A 17653-nucleotide genomic window follows, 5' to 3' on the forward strand; every position below is an offset into this window, starting at 1 on the left:
CCGCTCGCCAAAACAACGCGGACAGGTGACGCTAGGAGAATCTCGAAGGGAGATTTTCGTAAGGACTGGGCTGAGCGGCCGAGCGAGCGCTGCGATTGGATGTCTCCGCCAAAGTTCCGCGCGTTGCCGCCGCTCTGGGAGCCTCTCTAGGCAGTCGACGGCGGCGTGGCGGCGTGGCGGCGCCCCACCGCGTGGCTCCCGACGCGCAATGCTCGCGGACACGCGGCGACCCCGACGTGCCCGCTGACGGCGCTGACGGCGCTGACCACCACCGGGCGAAGTCGGCTAAGGCCGTCTACGAGGATTGAGAATCCATTAGCCCAGTCGGGGCCAGAAAGCCGCAAAGCCGCGCCGGGGACCCGAAGGGACGGCCAGTCGCGAACAGGCCGGCCGTCTTGACGGGCTTCGCGTCGCTTCGCTCGCCGCCAGCGCGTTTCCTGTTCCTCATTTGTCGCTTCTGCAAGTCTTCTCGCACAGTCTGGCACTTGCCACCGGGCGGCGGACGACGCACCACGCGAACAGCATGCCAGGACTCAAGGTACCGCGCCGCGCCGCCGCGTAGCCGACAGGGCAGTGGCTGCCGGCCAGCGGCACCCTCCCCGAAAGCACTGCACCATGTGTGACTCAAGTCCATAAGTAGACGAAAATTGCCACGAGCACTGGTGTGGAAAGGGTTGCCGGCCTCGGCCCGCCTGCTGGGCAACTTCTCGAGAGCCAAGCCAGAGACATTGCCCAGCGCGCGGGCCGGTGCGGGCAGTCCTTTCGGCCCTGGTGGCCCTTTTCGGCGCCGCCAACCCAGCACCCCGGCACTGCCTGCACTGCCTGCTCTGCTGCAGGTCGGCCACCCCCACAACGCCGAGTGCCGCGCCGTGCGCGATGCGGTGTTCGCGGCGCGGCGCCAGGCGGCGGCGGCGGGCTGGCCCGAGGTGCCGGGCCACACCAGGGTGCCGGACTTCTTCGTCGGCCGCACGCTGCTGCTGACGGGCGCCACGGGCTTCCTGGGCCGCCTGGTCCTGGAGCAGGTGCTGCGGACGTGCCCCGACGTCGAGAAGGTGTACGTCGTGATGCGGCCCAAGCGCGGCCTCGCCGTGCAGGAGAGGCTGCGCGTCGCCATCTCGGACCCCGTAAGTGCTTCCCCCTAGGCTCACCGCCCCGCCCGCGGACATGGACGCCCTCCTCACTCTGCCCTGGCCGCAGCTGTTCGACCGGCTGCGCAAGGAGAAGCCCGGCGTCCTGGAGCGCAAGGTGCACGCCCTGGCCGGCGAGATCGCCGAGCCCCGCCTCGGGCTGAGCGAGGAGGACGCCGCCCTGGTGTGCCGCGAGGTGTCCGTCTTCTTCAACGTGGCAGCCTCGGTGCGCTTCACGGAGCCCATCAAGAAGGCCGTGCTCACCAACGTGGCCAGCGCCAAGGAGGCCGTGGAGCTCGCCAAGGCCATGCCCAACCTCAAGGTGCTGTTCGTCAGGGCGTTTTGCCGTTTTCGGATTTTCGGAGGGGTGGGGGGAAGGTACTTGTTCGTGCCTCTACCTGGAGCCGAGAAGTGACGTGGAACTGGGTGGCAGGTCATGATACACGTGTCCACGGCGTACACCAACACCAACCAGCCCTTCCTCGAGGAGTGCGTGTACCCCACACATCTGGACTGGAGGACGGTGCTCAAGGCTGTCAACGAGATCCCCGACCCGGACACCCTCACCTTACTGGGGCCAAAGTAAGCAGTACCCCGGCTGAGCCGGACGAACAACTCGTTGTGTCCCAGTGCGGCAGTACGTGGGGCCGGATGGGGGATATTCATAATTTGTTGTTTGTTTTGTCGTTGTTTGATTTGTTTTGCGCGTTTGTAGGCTTCTGGGTTTCCAGCCAAACAGCTACACATTCAGCAAGGCGCTGGCCGAACAGGTCGTGAACGAGGCGCGCTCCGAGATCCCCGTCGTCATCGTCAGACCGTCCATCGGTGAGTCACGCCCGCACACTGCACTAGACGGCCCGGACGGACTGGCTTCCTCGTTATGCAGATGATGGTGCATTCACGAAAAAATGCGACGGAAAGTGACGTTGTTTCCAATGCTGTTGGCAGTGCTGGGCACCGACCAGGACCCCTTCCCCGGCTGGATCGACAACCTGTACGGCTTCTCGGCCTTCTGGGTGCTGGGCGGCAAGGGCATCGTGGTGGCGTTCGACGTGGACGGCGCGGTCACCACCAACCTCATCCCCGGGGACTGCGTGGCCAAGACCGTCATCCTGGCCGCCTGGGCCAAGGGCATCGGCATCAACCTCAGGTACGCGTCGAGCCAGCGAACAACGCCCAACCTGCGTCGCTCTGTCTCTGTCGCGAGAGGCTGAGAGACCAGGGCGTCCAAACGGCTTTTGGAAGTACCTCAGAAAAGCAGAGGCCCGGCAGATGGTGGCCAACACACTGTATGTTCCAGTTCGAGAAAAGACTACGACGGCGTGGAGGTGGTGCACTCCGTAACCCTGGACCACATGGGAGTCCGGCTGGAGGAGATGGTGTTCTTCACCAAGGAGCTGATGAACGGACTCACGGCGTTCCCGGGCGCGGTGCGCTCCCCGAGGGCCACCCTCACGCGGTCCAAGGCCGTGTATGCCGTGCTGCACGTGTGGAACCACCTCATATTCGGCTGCGCGCTCGACCTGCTGGCGAGACTCACGGGGCAGAAACCCAGGCAAGTGCCACCCAGGCCGAGTTTTTTTTTTCGTTTTTTTTCCGTTTTTTTTAGTGGCTCCGTCTCTCTCGCACTCACTGGGCGTGCCGTGGTGCGCGAGAGACAGCGCAAGCCGCGACGAGCGCTGAATGGCTCCACTGCGGGCGCCTGGAGGGTAGGGAGCCCCTCTGGCATGGTCGTCTGACGGGCTGCGGACTTCCGGCGCACACGGTAGCGCGCGCGCTCTCGCTCTTTTCCCTCACACGCATTTTAACCTGTATCTCTTTCCCTTCTAGGATGTTGGACATTTACCGAAAATGTGTGGTAGGATTCGACTCCGTTAAATACTTCACGCAGACCACCTTCCGCTTCAGTGCGGTCAACCAGTGGCGACTGCAAAGCCTGTTACTGCCAGAAGACACCAAAGACTACTGTTACCTCGATTTCCTCACCAGAAAAGATTCTGCTGAACAATACAAAGAATGGGCAGCAAATACCATCGGTGGAATTGTCAAATATTGCCTACACGAAGAATATGATCCTGCTAAGAGTAGTGAACACATGTCAAGGTGAGTAGACTTTACATTGTTTTAGTTGTTGGGCGTTTGTTATAACATATCTGATCTCAAATATTTCTCTTCCAGACTTTGGTGGATTGAAACTGCGGTCCAGGCAACCCTAATATTAATAATAGTTGTGCGTTTATGGACGTATTTGTTTTAGAACACAGAATGATGTGAAGTCTGAGAGATGGGATAAGTAAGAAACAACACATTTATCTGATAATAAAGTTACTTTTGCTTTATTTACAATCTACAAAACTAACTGATCAACACGCGCACACACACATACACACACAAACACACCTACACACACACACACACACACACACTCACAGACCATTCATTCTTACAGGCATGTTACTCAATGACTTATTCAATATTATTTATTTACATTTGTTAAAAACACACACATTCAAGCAATCAACAAATTGAGCATTTGACTTATAATCCCCACAAGGAGAATACACACACAGGCACACACATAACAAAATTTATTTTAACATATTTATATTGAGACAAAATTGTAACATCCTACAAAGCAGCCCATTGCAATATCACATGTTTATCAAGAATGCAAATCATTGGTTCTAATAAAAGTCCATTGTAATAGCTCTCAAATTGTTTTTTTTTTACCTGAGATAAGAATAAACTTTAAAAACATCACGCTTCAAAACATACCTCACAATGGCTATTTCATGAGCTCAGTTAAACTTTTACAAAAGAGAGGTATCAATATACAATGAGAACAAAAAGATAAGTCTTCTTCCGTGGGAACATTGAGCATAGTGCAATGAATACACTTCAACTTGACAAAAAAAAAAAAAAAAAATGTCACACAACAAGTCGTTAAACAACAAGAGTGGGGTATAAGCTGCAGTCTCAATAAAATAATTAGTCTGAGAAATTCATAAAATACTAAATCTATGCAGGGACATAAAGGCGGCAGTGTCCTTGTTCTAATGAAATACTAGTTGGTAACAAAGTCGTTTAAGAGTTTTACTCTACTGATGTTGCACCTATGACTTAGCAGTTGAGGATGAACTTTTTTTTTTCGAACAGAATGCAAGATTGTTAAAATTATTTCCTATCAATGAGCAGAAGTCACTGGCACGGGGTTTAGAAGTTGTAGTACCATGAAACAACAAAAGAATGTTTCTTTTTCAATCCATACAAGAAAGAAATAAGCTAATATTGATTTAATGGCACTGTCCATTGAAAATAAAATCTGTATCAAAATAATTAAATCACTAAATTTGTTATATTCTAAAAATCTATTCACAAAGAGCCAATGAAGAATAATTTAAATAGCCAAGGACACTTTTCCCTGATTTCATCAACACATTTCTTTTCTAATGCGACGTTTGTTATAACTATTCCAAACAATAAGAAAAATGTCTCTGGTCAAAATAGAATAAAAATCAGGAGTTAAAACATGTAAACGTGAATGACTATGGCAAAACAATGAAAAAATGTAGACTTTGGCCAAGATAATTCAGACAGTTCAAAATCCAAGGGGGCATTCGTTTGGAAACGAACACCGCACGAGGAGCCTTGACACTTCCATTAAGAAAATGGGACCGGCGGCGAAAAATAACTATTGACGGTGTCGCTTGACTACGCAGCCATCATGGACCACGCTCGGGTCGCGTGCCGGCCGCTCCAGGCAGCCTCAGCACCGAGCAGTGTGGCCGCCATCCGCCGGGAGAAGCGTGGGGTCTCCGGTCCGTAAGTAACAAAACGCGACACCACGTTGCACTGCTGCACCGCTGCACTACATGCAGGAATCAGGGTCAGGGGAACTTCATGTCGCCGCCGTAGCGGAAGTTGGCAGGCGGCCCGGGCTGGAACTGCGCCGGCGGCGGTCTGGGCTGCCGCTGGCCCTGGAGGCCCGGGTGGCTCGACGGCGACCCCCGGTAGCCCCTGGAGTCCCTGCGGCTGCGGACGTGCCGGTCCTCGTCGCTGAGGTAGCCGCTGTTGTTGTACACGTCCATGTGGCGCGGCTGGTAGTGCCGCATCTGGGTCTGCAGCGGCTGCATGGGCAGCGCCGACGTCTTGCGCCAGCCCTCGACGTACCTGGGGACACGCCGCGGCCGTCAGCACTCGCACTCAGGAACAAAAGCACATACCCGGCCGGGAATCGAACCCGCCACCCGAGGTACTTACTTCCGGCGCTGGCGCTCGTCCTCCTCGGCCTGGGCGGCGCGGCGGCGCTGCGACTTGGACGAGCTGGCCTCGCTCGAGTCCTCCCCGGAGGTGCCCAGCCCCATGTCCTTCTCCAGCATGCCCAGGTGCGACGGCAAGCTGGGCAGCCCCGGCAGCGGGATGCCGAAGGCGGGGGCGTGGCCGTTGCCCTTGTGCGGCACCTGCAGCTGCGTGGGGTGCAGCGACGGGTGCGGGATGCAGTACGGGTGCGGGAACGTCTTCTCCACGGCGGACTTGGGGTCCACGTCGTCGTCGTCGTTGGCCCTGCGACACGGACAGGCGCGTTAGCATTTTGCCGCTTTGAGTGCGTACCCAGTGGGCGTGGAATGCAGTTGAAAGTGTGCTCTCATTGAGAATGCACCTGCTATGGGTATGACGCACACAAGTGCACACTCGAGTCGACGAGGTAGGTTCGAGCGCCCACGCGTTGCCGCGTTGCCGCGTTGCGTGGCGGTGTTGGTTCACTTACCCGCCCGAGCAGGCACCGGGGCCGAAGATGGACAGCAGCACGGGCAGCAGGAACAGGCCGTGCATGGCGCCGAAGAAGATGACCATGAACACCATCTTGAAGAACACGAGGAAGATGTAGCTGTCGGCGAGCACGAGCGCGATGATGCCCAGGATGGTGGAGGTGGCGCCCTGGAAGATGGGCAGGCCCAGCGAGTGCAGGCACTCCCGTACCCGCTCCTCCGACGTGCGCGCCTTGGAGGACATGTACGCGTAGCAGATGTGGGCCGTGAAGTCCACGGAGAAGCCGATGCACATGATGAGGTTTATCATGGAGATGGAGTCCAGGTGGATGTCCCACAGGCACATGTAGCCCGCCACGCCGACCTCGATGGAGATGATGGAGAAGGCGACCCACAGGCTGCACAGGATGTTGGGGATGAAGATGAACGAGATGACCATCATGATGATGGCGCCGATGATCATGCACTGGATGGTGGTGGGCCGCACCAACATGAACTGCAACAGGGGAACAGACAGGGTTAGCGAAGACCTCCTCTCGGAGTCAGCCCGCAGGCAGCTCGGCGCGACGACCCACCTGGTCGAAGAAGACGAAGTACGGGTGGAACACGGAGGCGTTGAGCGGCGACTCGGCGCAGATGCGGCGCAGGTTGATCACCATGTCCTTCTCCTGGTTCGTGTCGGTCACGTTGACGGCCTGGATGAGGAAGCGCGAGGCGATGATGCGGTCACCGGCCTCGTTGAACTTGACGTCCAGGGAGAAGGGGTTGGCGGGGAACAGCCACAGCTCCTTGAGGGAGGCGATGAAGTCCTTCTCGTTGTCGATGGTGGCGTTCAGGTAGTCCTGGTTGCGTGTCACGTAGCCCAGGAAGGACCTCAGCCACGACTCCGTGTACAGCGGCGACGAGATGTACGTCGAGTTCTCCAAGGTCTGCGTCAGGTTTTCCATCTGCGCCTGAATGATCGGGTCCGAGTAGTTGTACTCGCCGGAGACCACCACCTGGACAGGGCATAAAAAAAACACACGTCGCAATCGATGTTCGCAAATGATTGACTGGCCACCGAAAGCAACAGCGTATCTGCAACGGGTTCCCCATCGGCATACGCTGCTCTGCCCGGGGCCCACCCAAACGAGTGGCCGAGAGAATTGGAGCGCTTGCCTGAATGCGGAACGGGAACTCGCGGAAGTAGAAGTCCTCGCGGTCGTAGAACTCGATGGAGTAGGACGAGGCGTGCGACAGCTTGCGGCGCTGCAGGCCCTCCTCCATGGTGGTGATGCCGTAGCACGCGCCGGCCAGGTAGGCGCCGAACACCAGCAGCACCAGCACCTTGACGGGCCAGCGGTTCAGCCAGCTGGCCAGGGTGTCGCGGAAGAAACTCATGCCGGCGTGCTCCTTGTTGTCCTCGGGGTTGTTGGGGTCCTCGGGGTTGTGGCCGCCGGCGCAGAAGGCGCGGTACAGGATGTTCTTTTTCTCTGCGGGCAGGAGAAACAAACACGTCAGTAGGCGCGGGATAACCACACTGCCACAGCCCATACTCGGGTTCGACACAAAAAAGGGAGGGGGCGGGGGGAATCGAACTCCAGTCTTGGCGATATTGCATTTTAAAGCAGCGCCGGTGCGGCCCAGCGGATCCAACAGAAGCGGGTCAGCATGCCACGGCGCCACTCTGCGCCACTGCACACGGTGGACACGGCATAGGGGTTCCAGCCGTCCCAGCTCCAGCAACATCCGGATTGCACAAGCACCCGGCCGATATGTGGCCGCCTCGGCCCGGCTCGGCTCGGCCCACCTGGGGCACCTCGGGGAGCCACCACAGTGGGTGGGTGCTGCACCGTGTCCACGTGACCCACTCCAGTGTCCCGTCCAGACACTGTCCAGTGCACTTCCTTGGTGCGCCATGCCAACGCGGCAACGCCCGCAGCTTTCCCCGTCCGAGTGCCAGCCGGAAAAGGCGGCAGGCAGACCCACCACGGCGCGGGTGGTCTGGCCCTAGGGCCCTTGGGCGCGCTGCCGCCACCACGCCGTGGTGCAGGTCATCGGGGCCATGACCGCGCCTCGCGTCTCGCCGCGCGCCCCAGTCCAGGCCATGACATCCACGGCGGCGGGCAGGGCAGGCTGGCAGGGCAGGTCGGCAGGCCCACAGCGAGCAAACTCGGCGCTCGGGGATCAAGCCAATCTACTCCAGCCAACCACTTCCTTCCCGCCGCGCCCCGCGACCCCCGTCCGCCAAAAGGCGGCACATTAAGGAGGCGCGCGCGAGCCAGAACTGGTCCGAGAGGCCCCCGCCTCAGCTCGGCTCCAAACAACAGCGCCCTCCTCAGTCTGTCTCTTTCGCACTCGCGAGGCGTCGCGTAGGGGCGCGAGAGAGACAGAGCGACAACGCGATGTTAGGCTGGCCGTCCAGAGCGAGGTCCAGAGGCTTGTGGCCGACAGGGCCCTGGTCAGCACCGCGCGCCGGGGCACTGACTGCCGAGCGATCCAGAAGAGTCTGTCGCACTCGCGGGTCAATCCGCAAGGGTGCGAGAGAGACGGCGACAAAGCGATCTTCTGCATGGCACGGCTGCTGCCTCGGTCTGGTTCGGTCCGGCGCGGGTACAAGCCTCCCAGGGGGCCACAACGATGACCGACGACGGAGAGGGTTGAGGACCCCGTCAGGCTCGCCATAAGGCTGGTGCAGAGCGTCGCGTCCGTGCTGCAGGCTCATTCAAAGCCCGTCAGTCTGTCTCTCTCGCACCAGTGCATGGATGATCCGAGGGTGAGAGAGAGAGACACCTCTCGCTCGGAATCAGTCTGCCACAGAGTGTGTCGTGCGCGACGCCCTGTGCGACAAGCAGCGACAAGCGCCCGGTTAAAATGAGTTACGACACTGGTTATGACGGAGCAGTCAGGCCGCTCACATAAGAACGCGACGAGCAGGGCTCCGGGAAAAGGCCGAAAAGGAGTGAAAAGGCCGAAAAGGAGGAAAAACCGCCGCGAGGTTGGCGGCCCGATAACGGAGCCACGCGCCAAATAAAACGAAAACAACGAAACGAAATCGAAGGCGCGTCTCGATGTCCGCGTTGCTAATGAATGGAACCACACCGTCCCTGAGCGCCGAGGCGGGCCCGGCCGCCTGCAGGGCCGATTCCAAGCACAGCTTGGTCTCTCTCACACCCAAAGCGGCGCGTGGAGGTGCGAGAGAGACAGACGAAAGCAGTGTTCGGAATCGGTCGATGGCGGCGCGTGTGCTGCGTCCAGAGTCCCGAGACGGCGGGGACGGGACATCCAGATCAGGAAGTGGAACCGCTCCGCGGCATCGAAGGGGCCGGCCGGTCCCTCCTCCCATCCCATCCTCCAGTGTCCTTGACCGACCGACCGACGGAGCCGAGCCACTGCCCGACCGAGCCCAGCCGAGGGCGACCAGTGTCTGGCCGAGCCGAGCCGAGCCGAGCCCAGCCAGTGCGCGGCACTGACGTGACGTAACAGGCGAAGGGACGTTGAGGCGTGGCACGTCGTGGGCTGCCATAGACAGTCATAGGAACGTCGAGGATGACCGCCTCGTTGCATCAAGTGCAGCCCGCCGGACGGCCTGCACGGCCTGCACGGCCTGCACGGCGACTCCGAGCGGCGCGCTGTCTCTCTCGCACCGCCACGGTGCGCTCCATGAGTGCGTGAGAGACGGCGCGGCGAAAGCACCGCCCGGGATCAGCCTGGCGGGGCGTGGCGGGGCGTGAGAGCCACTAGAGCGAGCAGGGCAGGCCGGACAGCTGTGACAACGCGCTCGTCCCCTGGATCGCGACGGAACGCGACGCGGCGACCCTCAAAATGAAGCATCAAGCTCGGGGCGGGGCTGGGCTGGGGATGGGGGTGAAGCCGAGATGTTGGTGTGGGTACTCACTGGCCAGGGATCTTGGCACCACCTTGCAGCCCGTCAGCGCGTGCCGGTTGTACTGCTCGCGGTAGCCGGACAGAGACATGCAGGCCGAGAAGAAGGTCAGGTGCCAGACGAAGGTGAAGCAGACGGCGAAACCTGGGAACCAAAACAAAACCGTAAACAAACCATCGGAAAGGAAACGTACCAGGGCTGTCAAAATAAGGACGCGCCGGGCGGCCAGTGACATGCCGCTGGCTTGGGGGTCCTAGACGACGTCGGCGGCGACGTCTGGGAAGGAACTCGGCCGCGACGGGCACGCACACACACACGCACGCACGCGTCACGGGGCCGTGGCCGTGTGCCACGGGCTGTGCGCCATGGGCCGCGAACCGCGGGGGCAGGCCGAGCGGGCCCGCCAAATCAACACCGTTACCCACTTCTTGTCGAGAAAATGAAAGGGGGACGGGCATAATAATTGGGCGGCATGAGTTCCCGCGGTGCAAGGCCGCGGAAGGCCGGCCCGCCGGGCCCGCTACACTGCTACGCGGTGACAGCCACGCCGCGATGCCATGCCTGCCGCACAGTGCGTCGGCGCTGTCTCTCTCGCACTCACTTGGCGTCCCGCGGACGGGGCGACGAAGCGGAATCGTACCCACACGGGACGCTCCATGAGAGCGAGAGAGAGGGAAGGAGCGACGAAAGTACTGCTCGGAATCAGTGCAAGCAAGTCGAACGAGCGCTCACCGGAGTAGATGCAGAAGATGCGCACGGACTGGAACGGCGAGATGATGCCGATGAAGAAGGACACGATGTCCGTCACGGAGGTGATGGTGATGGACACGGCCGCGTCGGACAGCGTGTGCGCCATGCGCTCCGGCACCGACATGGTCACGGGCGTGCGGCGCCACGCGGCCAGCATCACGAACGTGTCGTCGATACCAATGCCTGCAACACGGGGTGGTTGAGGGAGGCGGTGCTGAGGGGCAGGCCGACAGAGGGCGGCACGAGCTACTCACCGATCATGAGGAAGGGGGCGGCCAGGTTGATGCCGATGAACTCGAAGTCCAGGTACATGGCGAGCCCGAAGGCGGCCAGCGTGGCCATGCCGGCCGACACGTTGCCCAGCAGCCCCAGCCAGGGCTTGGAGCGCACCCAGTCCGTCATCATGCACGTGATGACCGAGAAGATGGCCATGATGGCGAACGTGGACGAGAAGAAGGGCACGATGGACCGGGTGTTCCGCTCCAGCTCGATGTCCAGCGTGCGGCTGGCGAAGCGCGCCACCGAGATGTGCTGGAAGAGGTGCTCGTCGGCCTCGCCCACCACCTCCAGGAAGCGCTCCTCCCATGCGGCGCCCCTGGTGGAATCACACAAAAACGAGCGGACAGTTAGAAAGACGTGGCGTGTGTGGACGCGTGTCCACTCGACGGCGAGCGGCACCTTGACCGCGACCCCCTGCGAAACCAACATGCAAATGGGAGCCAATGGCGGCCGCCCCCCGCCTTCCCACTGCACTTAAAATGACGCGTCGGCGCCGCGTGCGTACGGCCGTTCGGCCGTTCGGCGCGCGCGTGCCTAACCTAACCCACGACATTGGCGGGCAGCGGGACAAACCGATCGATCCATTAGTCATGAGAAAGCGCGCGGCATACAAGCGCTGCAATTGACCCGGCCGACGCGGCGCGACCTTGTCCTTCCTCGTCATAACAGTGCAGTAACAGTGTCACGTATGGCGTGTAGCGACGGCGGAAAATAGAGCCGGTGTCACCAGTTTTCCTTTGCCACGGCACGCCTTGCTCCACTTCACTGCAATGCCGCAATGCTGCTCCCCCAAGGCGAGTGCCGCTCCCCGCGGCCCGGCCCCGCCCCGCCCCGCCCCGCCCCGCCCCGCCCCGCCCCGCCCCGCCCGGCAGCTCGGCCACTTCCTGTGCGCATCCTAACTACCAGGCCCGGCCCAGCGCTTCCTCGCTGCCAAAAGTCGATTAATCGATTATTTATCGGTCGTTTTACGGCTGCGTTTGCATCGCGCGCCGCCTTGTGCAACCCGACCCGACTTTCTTCCAGGCGCCGCCGCGCCTCGCCGCGTCGCTCAATGTCAATAGCAGAGGACGGGGACCTTGGCGGCGGGTCAGCCAGTCCAGGCCAAGTCCAGCCGACTGCCTCACCTCGGACACACACCCGGCGGCGTCGCGCACGGCAAGAGCTTCCGAAACCTTCTTTTTCTCATTCCAGAGCTAACCGCGCACCTAATTATTCACTTGTTGGAAATCCTCGTACTTGATGTGCTGGCATCGTGTATACTTATAAAGGCCACGTGGAGGCACCCGTGCGGAATGGATAGCTTATAGTGTGCTCGCTAGTTTGTTGTCGCTCTTTTTGCAAGCTTTCTGTTATTTTTTTAGTTATTTTTGGCGGGGGCGTTGTTGGCAAAAGTGGTCATCAGTCCGCAGCATCCCGATTGGTCGGCGAGACGGCGCGACACCGTGTAACGACATAATGTCCACCCCGGAAAAAATAAAAATACAAGAGGACCACGCTGTACAGTCGAGAGCGAGAGAGGCCTGGAGAGGGCAGCCACCCCGAGCCCAAGCACCGGGTCACCTCCCCGCCGCCTTCGCCGCCAACGTAAACAAAGGTGACACATTCCGCGCGACGAGGGCAGGAGGAGCAGGAGTGGCGGATCCAGCGTGAAAGTAGCACCATCCGCCGCGCCCCCGCGACTCCCAGCGCCAGAGCGCCCAGCGGCCCGCTTCCGGGAGCGCGGACCACGTGACTCCGTGCGTCATTCAGGGAGTTCGGCGCGTCGCACTGCGTCGCACTGCGGGCTGAAGAGTCGTCTCGTCGCGCTGTCTCTCTCGCACCCGCGGCGCCGTTCGGAAGGGTGCGAGGGAGACAGCGCGACGGAGTAGCTCGGCAGCGAGACCTGTTTGGGTTTGGCGGATACAGCTTTGGGCTGCTTTAGGCGCGGTAGCAGCTCTACAGTCCTCAAATGGGGCTCGATACCGCACACACATGGCGGCAAAAGTTTAATCAGGGATGAGTGACCTGTGGTGCGACGTGCGTTGGATTCCAGGTGTTCACCATCGGCCAGGGGCGAAGGAGGTCAGACGGCTTTAGACCAGGCCTGGCGGCTCCGAACTGAGACCCTCGAACTCTGTTCGACCCCAGGACTCAGTTGAACGAACTCAAATCGAGGTTCGGTAGGGAATCAGGTTTTGAGAGCTTCGTAGGCGGAGAGGCCAGCCTCCAGAGTTGTCGCTTCTGAGTCGCTCAGGCCCCTGACCCTCGAGACTCAATGGATGACCGCGAGAGCTTCGTCCACGGCGGCCGCCTAGGCAGGACGGTGGTCCACTGCGAAGCCGAGCCTAGTCGAGCCTAGCCGAGCCGCGTGGCGACATCCCGCCCACGCGGGCCTCAAAACGACCGCCCCAAAGTGAACCGGGGGACTGATTCGTCGCTCCGTCTCTCTCGCACACACACGGCATGCCCCACGAGTGCGAGAGAGACGGAGCGACACGAAAAAGGCTCTCGGCACTGGTCCGCAGCGCGCATGCGGGCCAAATAGCCGGATGCCGCCTCCTTGGCCGCGCCGCGCGCAAAAAAAGGCACCGCGTTCTCGCGGGCCGCGTCACAGGTTCGCCGATCCGATGGGCGTTCCTTCGCGTTTAGCCGCCGCGGTCCGCGAGCCGCGATCCCCAGCGGACCGAGACGCCCAATCGCCCTTCCAGATTGGAACCATGACTCGCCGGCTGCGAGCCCATCCCGAGGGCGCGGAAGAGACAGAGCGGCGGAAATAGCCGTCCTGGGCACTCACTTGGCGTCCTGGCCCTTGTTGTCCGCCTTGGCGAAGTACACCAGCTGCACGGACGGCACGCGCTGGATCAGCCCCTCGCCGTCCACCTCGGAGCCGCCGAAGTACACCGGGAAGGCGTGCGCGTCCCACGTCACGGGGTTGAACATGATGGGGAACGTCAGCAGCAGCGACCGATTCTCGACCTGCGCAGGAAGGGCGACATTAGCCTCCGGCAAACACAACAATAAAACCAGCCAAAACAACAACTGCAGCAGATTACCGCCAGCGACAACGCGGTGCTCACCTCGTCGATGACGTGGTCCAGGTTGAGGATGTCGTTGGTGAAGCAGTTGTCCTGCCAGCGCGCGCACACCTGCTCGTACTGGAAGTCGCCGCCCTCGCCGCTCCAGGGCACCGTGGCGTTGCGGATCAGGTCGTCCAGCATGCGCAGCTCCTCCCAGATCTCGCGCTTCAGCATGTCGTCGCCGTGCCGCGGGATGGCGATCACCCGCCCGAACCGACCTGCGGACAGCGAGGCGTCGATCACTCATCGGGACAGTTTCCAGTGTAGTGGTGTCGCGGGATGACCCAGGAGTGCGAGAGAGACGGAGCGGCGGAAAGAGTGGCCGGATCAATCAGTCAGCTGGCTGATGGAGGGCCGGCGGTAAGCCGGGGGGTGGGAACGGGGCGGGGCGGGGCCGTCGACAATGGCACGAAGGCGCGGCGGCCACCCCCAGGACGGCGGCACACTTCGCCTCCAAGTCGAAGCGCGGCGCTAATGGCAGCGCAGCCACGCACCGAATGGAGGACGCAACAGTAAACGTTTATTGACTTTCATAGCGGGATGGGATGGGCACGCCGGGCACGCCGAGCACGCCGCCGGCAGGCTGGCGGTCGGACGGTTCCGAACAGCGCTTTCGTCGCTCTGTCTCTCTCGCACTCACGGGGCGGCCCGTGGGAGTGCGAGGGAGACGGCGAGTCGGCAGCCGGCGGTGCCTCATTAGCTATTCGCCGCGTAGATTAAAGGGGACGTCGAACCGCGCCGCCGCGCCACGCCGCCCGGACTTTTTCCGCAGCCCATCGGGCCGCGGTAAAAAGGGGCGAAGTAGAGCTGGTCACTCACCCGGCCGCGTTATCCTGCCCACGTTGAACCTAGAGCTGTAGTTGGTCTTGAAGAAGTTCTCGACGATAGCGCGCTCGTCCTTGGCCGCGCCGCTGATGGGGCAGAACAGGTACTCGGGGTCCATCTCGTAGCGCATGCGCTGGTAGCCTGTCATGCAGAGCGCCGTCAGCAGCACCGGCACGATGATGAAGTAGCCGGGGTGGCGGCCCACGAACAGCCCCACGCGGAAGAAGTTCCGCGTCAGCCATTCGTCCACCCAGCTCACGCCGCACCCCATCGGAATCTGCGGGCAGAGAGAGAGAAACAGGGCGTTAGCTACGCACTCGGGCAGTCAATGAGATGCAGTCAGGTAGGGATCCGCGAGTCCCGGTGGCCTTTGAGGTATTACGGCCTTAAAGGCTTATCGCCGCCGCCATGCTGCCGCCCCGACTGCGTTCCTGCATTTCTGGGTTCCGAGGCGAGGCGCCCGTCCAGGCGGAGCAGGCGCCGCTTCCCGTTGCCCCACTCATCCACGGCCCCAAACGCCACCGCCAGGATGATGCACTCCAGGTCCACCGCCACGGCGCCGCCGGGCGGAGGATTCCGAACGTGAGTGGTTCGCCGCCGTGTCTCTCGCACCTACGGCATCGCCAACCAGTGTGAGAGAGACAGAGCGTCCAAAGCACTGTTTCAGCCGCCGCGGAGCGGGGCGTTCACAGCTTGTCGTCAAAACGGCCAACTCGCTCCACTGCTGCGCTGGACTCGCCGAGACGCACGCATGATTGTGCTGCTCCTAGGGCAGCGGTTCTCAACCTTTCTCGGCTCGCGACCCCAAATTTGTAGCCAAAAATTTCCGCGACCCCCAGGAAAAATTTCGCGACCCCACGGGACCCCTCCTTTAGCATGCCACTGCGTCTGATCCGAGGCGGGCATTTTGCTCCCTCAACGGGCAATTGGTCTTTGGACCTTCCTTTAGCATGCCTCTGTTACGGAGTGCGATTATCAGTCTTAGTTTGGGAGCAGTATTGTCTCAAAGTTGGCCAAAACGCTCAGAAATGTCTTTAAAAAATCATGTTTTGGGTTGATTTTAAGCAGCCACTGCGTCTGATCCGAGGCGGGCATTTTGCTCCCTCAACGGGCAATTGTTCTTTGGACCTTCCTTTAGCATGCCTTTGTTACGGAGTGCGATTATCTGCCTTGGTTTGGGAGCAGTATTGCCGCAAAATTGATCAAAACGGTCACAAATGTCTGAAAAATCGTGTATTGATCAACTTTGCGTCAATACTGCTCCAAAACCAAGGCAGATAATCGCACTCCGTAACAAAGGCATGCTAAAGGAAGGACCAAAGACCAATTGCCCGTTGAAGGAGGACGAAATACCGCCTCGGGTCAGACGCAGTGGCTGCTTAAAATAGGCCCAAAACACGATTTTTCAAAGACATTTCTGACCGTTTTGGTAAACTTTGAGACAATACTGCTCCCAAACTAAGACTGATAATCACACTCCGTAACAAAGGCATGCTAAAGGAAGGTTCAAAGACCAATTGCCAGTTGAGGGAGCAAAATGCCCGCCTCGGATCAGACGCAGTGGCTGCTTAAAATCGGCCCAAAACACGACCCCAGCTACCTCGCCGCGACCCCTTAAAATTTTTTCGCGACCCCACTTGGGGTCGCGACCCTAAGGTTGAGAACCACTGTCCTAGGGGGCCTCCGCTTGCTCAAGGGTCGCGGCGTGGCGGGGCCGGGCGGGGCCGGGCCGCCCTAGACCTGCAGCTCTGCGGCAGGAGGCCTGGCGGCCGGCCGGGCCTTGCGGGCTGCAAGTCCCCGGGCCGATTCCAAAGCGTCGTTTCGTCCCTGTCGCACTCACATGGCGTCCGGCAGGGGCGCGAGAGAGACAGCGGCGGAACGGCGCTGCTGCAACGCACCGCGGCTGCCCCGGGCGCACACAGGCCTTGCGTAACACCAATCTCAATAAAATGTGCCCTCCCAGCGGACTCGAACCGCCGGCCCGGCCGGCACCGACGCAACCCACGGCCCACGGCGGCCCAAAGTTCCTTCCACACCACATCCAGGGACCAGCGCAGGCACACCGGCCGGCCGTGCCCGTGGGACTTCCCTCGAGGCTCCCGCGGGAGAGAGACGAGATATGAGATCACAACGCGTTTCCGGCTCGCGTCTGCCACGCCGCAGGTCCACAGGTGCGTATCCAAGATGGGGCGTGGGTGCGCGCGCGTGTCAAACACCCACTTCCTTGATTGATCGACGAGCAGGGCACAAGCAACCCACGGGTACTGCCTTCCACCACACCAAGAGGGTGAGGCGCGTGGTGTTTGAGCCATCACCAACAAAGTTGGGCGCGAACTTGTTCAATTTGTCCGTTTGGCACGTCGACGGGGTCCTCTCCGCCACCGTCGGCTGGAAGCGCGGCTGCTTCGGCACCTGCTCGCCCCCAAGCCGCCCCAAGCACCTCCAGGCGGCATTTCCCGGCAGGCCCGGCCCATCCCGGCAGCAGAGCGTCACTTTCTTCCGCTAATCTCTGCGGGGCATAGTTCACGGGCTTCCGCCGCGAGGGCGGGGCGGGGCGGGGGAGTGAAAGCTGCGCACGCACGGCGCACTGCAGCACGCCAACGCCTACCGGGCCGGGCGACCCGCTTCGCTTCGTTTCGGCGGCTGTCCGTCCGTCCCCTCCGCGCGGTGGCTGGCAACTCGGTGCGGCGGCCAAGGGCAGGGTCACCGCGTCGCGCGCCCCGCCCCGCCCCGCCCCGCCCCGCCCCGCCCCGCCCGGTGGATGCGGTTTGCGCCCGAGCGCGCGGTTCCCTCCATTTGGCGCCCGATAACGCTGCAGGCTGCAGGCTGGCGGCGACCGCACTCTGCGGCCGCGCCGTGCCGTGCCGTGCCGTGCCGTGCCGCGCGCCTCCTCATTGCAGCAGCGACTTGGTTTCGTCGTCCAGGACGCCGCCGACCGCACCGCGCCGCCGGGGTCCAGCCTTTGGGAAACCCTTTCGCCGC

At 61.0% G+C, this 17653-nt stretch overlaps 2 protein-coding genes across 3 annotated transcripts in view; one reads left to right on the forward strand and one right to left on the reverse strand.

Annotated features, from left to right (window-relative positions):
- Nucleotides 1-319: 319 nt before the first annotated feature.
- On the forward strand, nucleotides 320-3836 carry LOC117645913 (fatty acyl-CoA reductase 1-like). Its single transcript, XM_034386465.1, has 9 exons — nucleotides 320-538; nucleotides 837-1124; nucleotides 1198-1449; nucleotides 1561-1709; nucleotides 1843-1952; nucleotides 2076-2277; nucleotides 2428-2682; nucleotides 2958-3230; nucleotides 3306-3836. Exons 1-9 carry the CDS (start codon nucleotides 524-526, stop codon nucleotides 3382-3384), a joined length of 1623 nt encoding a protein of 540 aa, XP_034242356.1. The 5' UTR covers nucleotides 320-523; the 3' UTR covers nucleotides 3385-3836.
- LOC117645911 (patched domain-containing protein 3) overlaps nucleotides 3442-17653 on the reverse strand; it is a 32076-nt gene continuing 17864 nt past the window's right edge. For both annotated transcript variants that reach the window (XM_034386464.1, XM_034386463.1), the window contains 11 exons: nucleotides 14666-14948; nucleotides 13847-14064; nucleotides 13564-13745; nucleotides 10766-11106; nucleotides 10494-10694; nucleotides 9774-9905; nucleotides 7055-7368; nucleotides 6472-6894; nucleotides 5896-6392; nucleotides 5388-5690; nucleotides 3442-5297 (listed from right to left, as the gene is read on the reverse strand). In XM_034386464.1, the coding sequence (XP_034242355.1) occupies nucleotides 5015-5297; nucleotides 5388-5690; nucleotides 5896-6392; nucleotides 6472-6894; nucleotides 7055-7368; nucleotides 9774-9905; nucleotides 10494-10694; nucleotides 10766-11106; nucleotides 13564-13745; nucleotides 13847-14064; nucleotides 14666-14942 (3171 nt within the window). In that variant the 5' untranslated portion in view covers nucleotides 14943-14948 and the 3' untranslated portion in view covers nucleotides 3442-5014. The remainder of the gene's footprint in view (nucleotides 5298-5387; nucleotides 5691-5895; nucleotides 6393-6471; nucleotides 6895-7054; nucleotides 7369-9773; nucleotides 9906-10493; nucleotides 10695-10765; nucleotides 11107-13563; nucleotides 13746-13846; nucleotides 14065-14665; nucleotides 14949-17653) is intronic.

This window comes from Thrips palmi, unplaced genomic scaffold, assembly GCF_012932325.1.
Source record: "Thrips palmi isolate BJ-2018 unplaced genomic scaffold, TpBJ-2018v1 HiC_scaffold_19, whole genome shotgun sequence".
Taxonomy (NCBI): Eukaryota; Metazoa; Arthropoda; class Insecta; order Thysanoptera; family Thripidae; genus Thrips; species Thrips palmi.

Coding starts and splice junctions, on each gene's coding strand:
- LOC117645913 (XM_034386465.1), top strand. Junction 1,710..1,842: donor CTCACCTTACTGGGGCCAAA/GTAAGCAGTACC, acceptor GCGCGTTTGTAG/GCTTCTGGGTTTCCAGCCAA. Junction 2,278..2,427: donor GGCATCGGCATCAACCTCAG/GTACGCGTCGAG, acceptor TGTATGTTCCAG/TTCGAGAAAAGACTACGACG.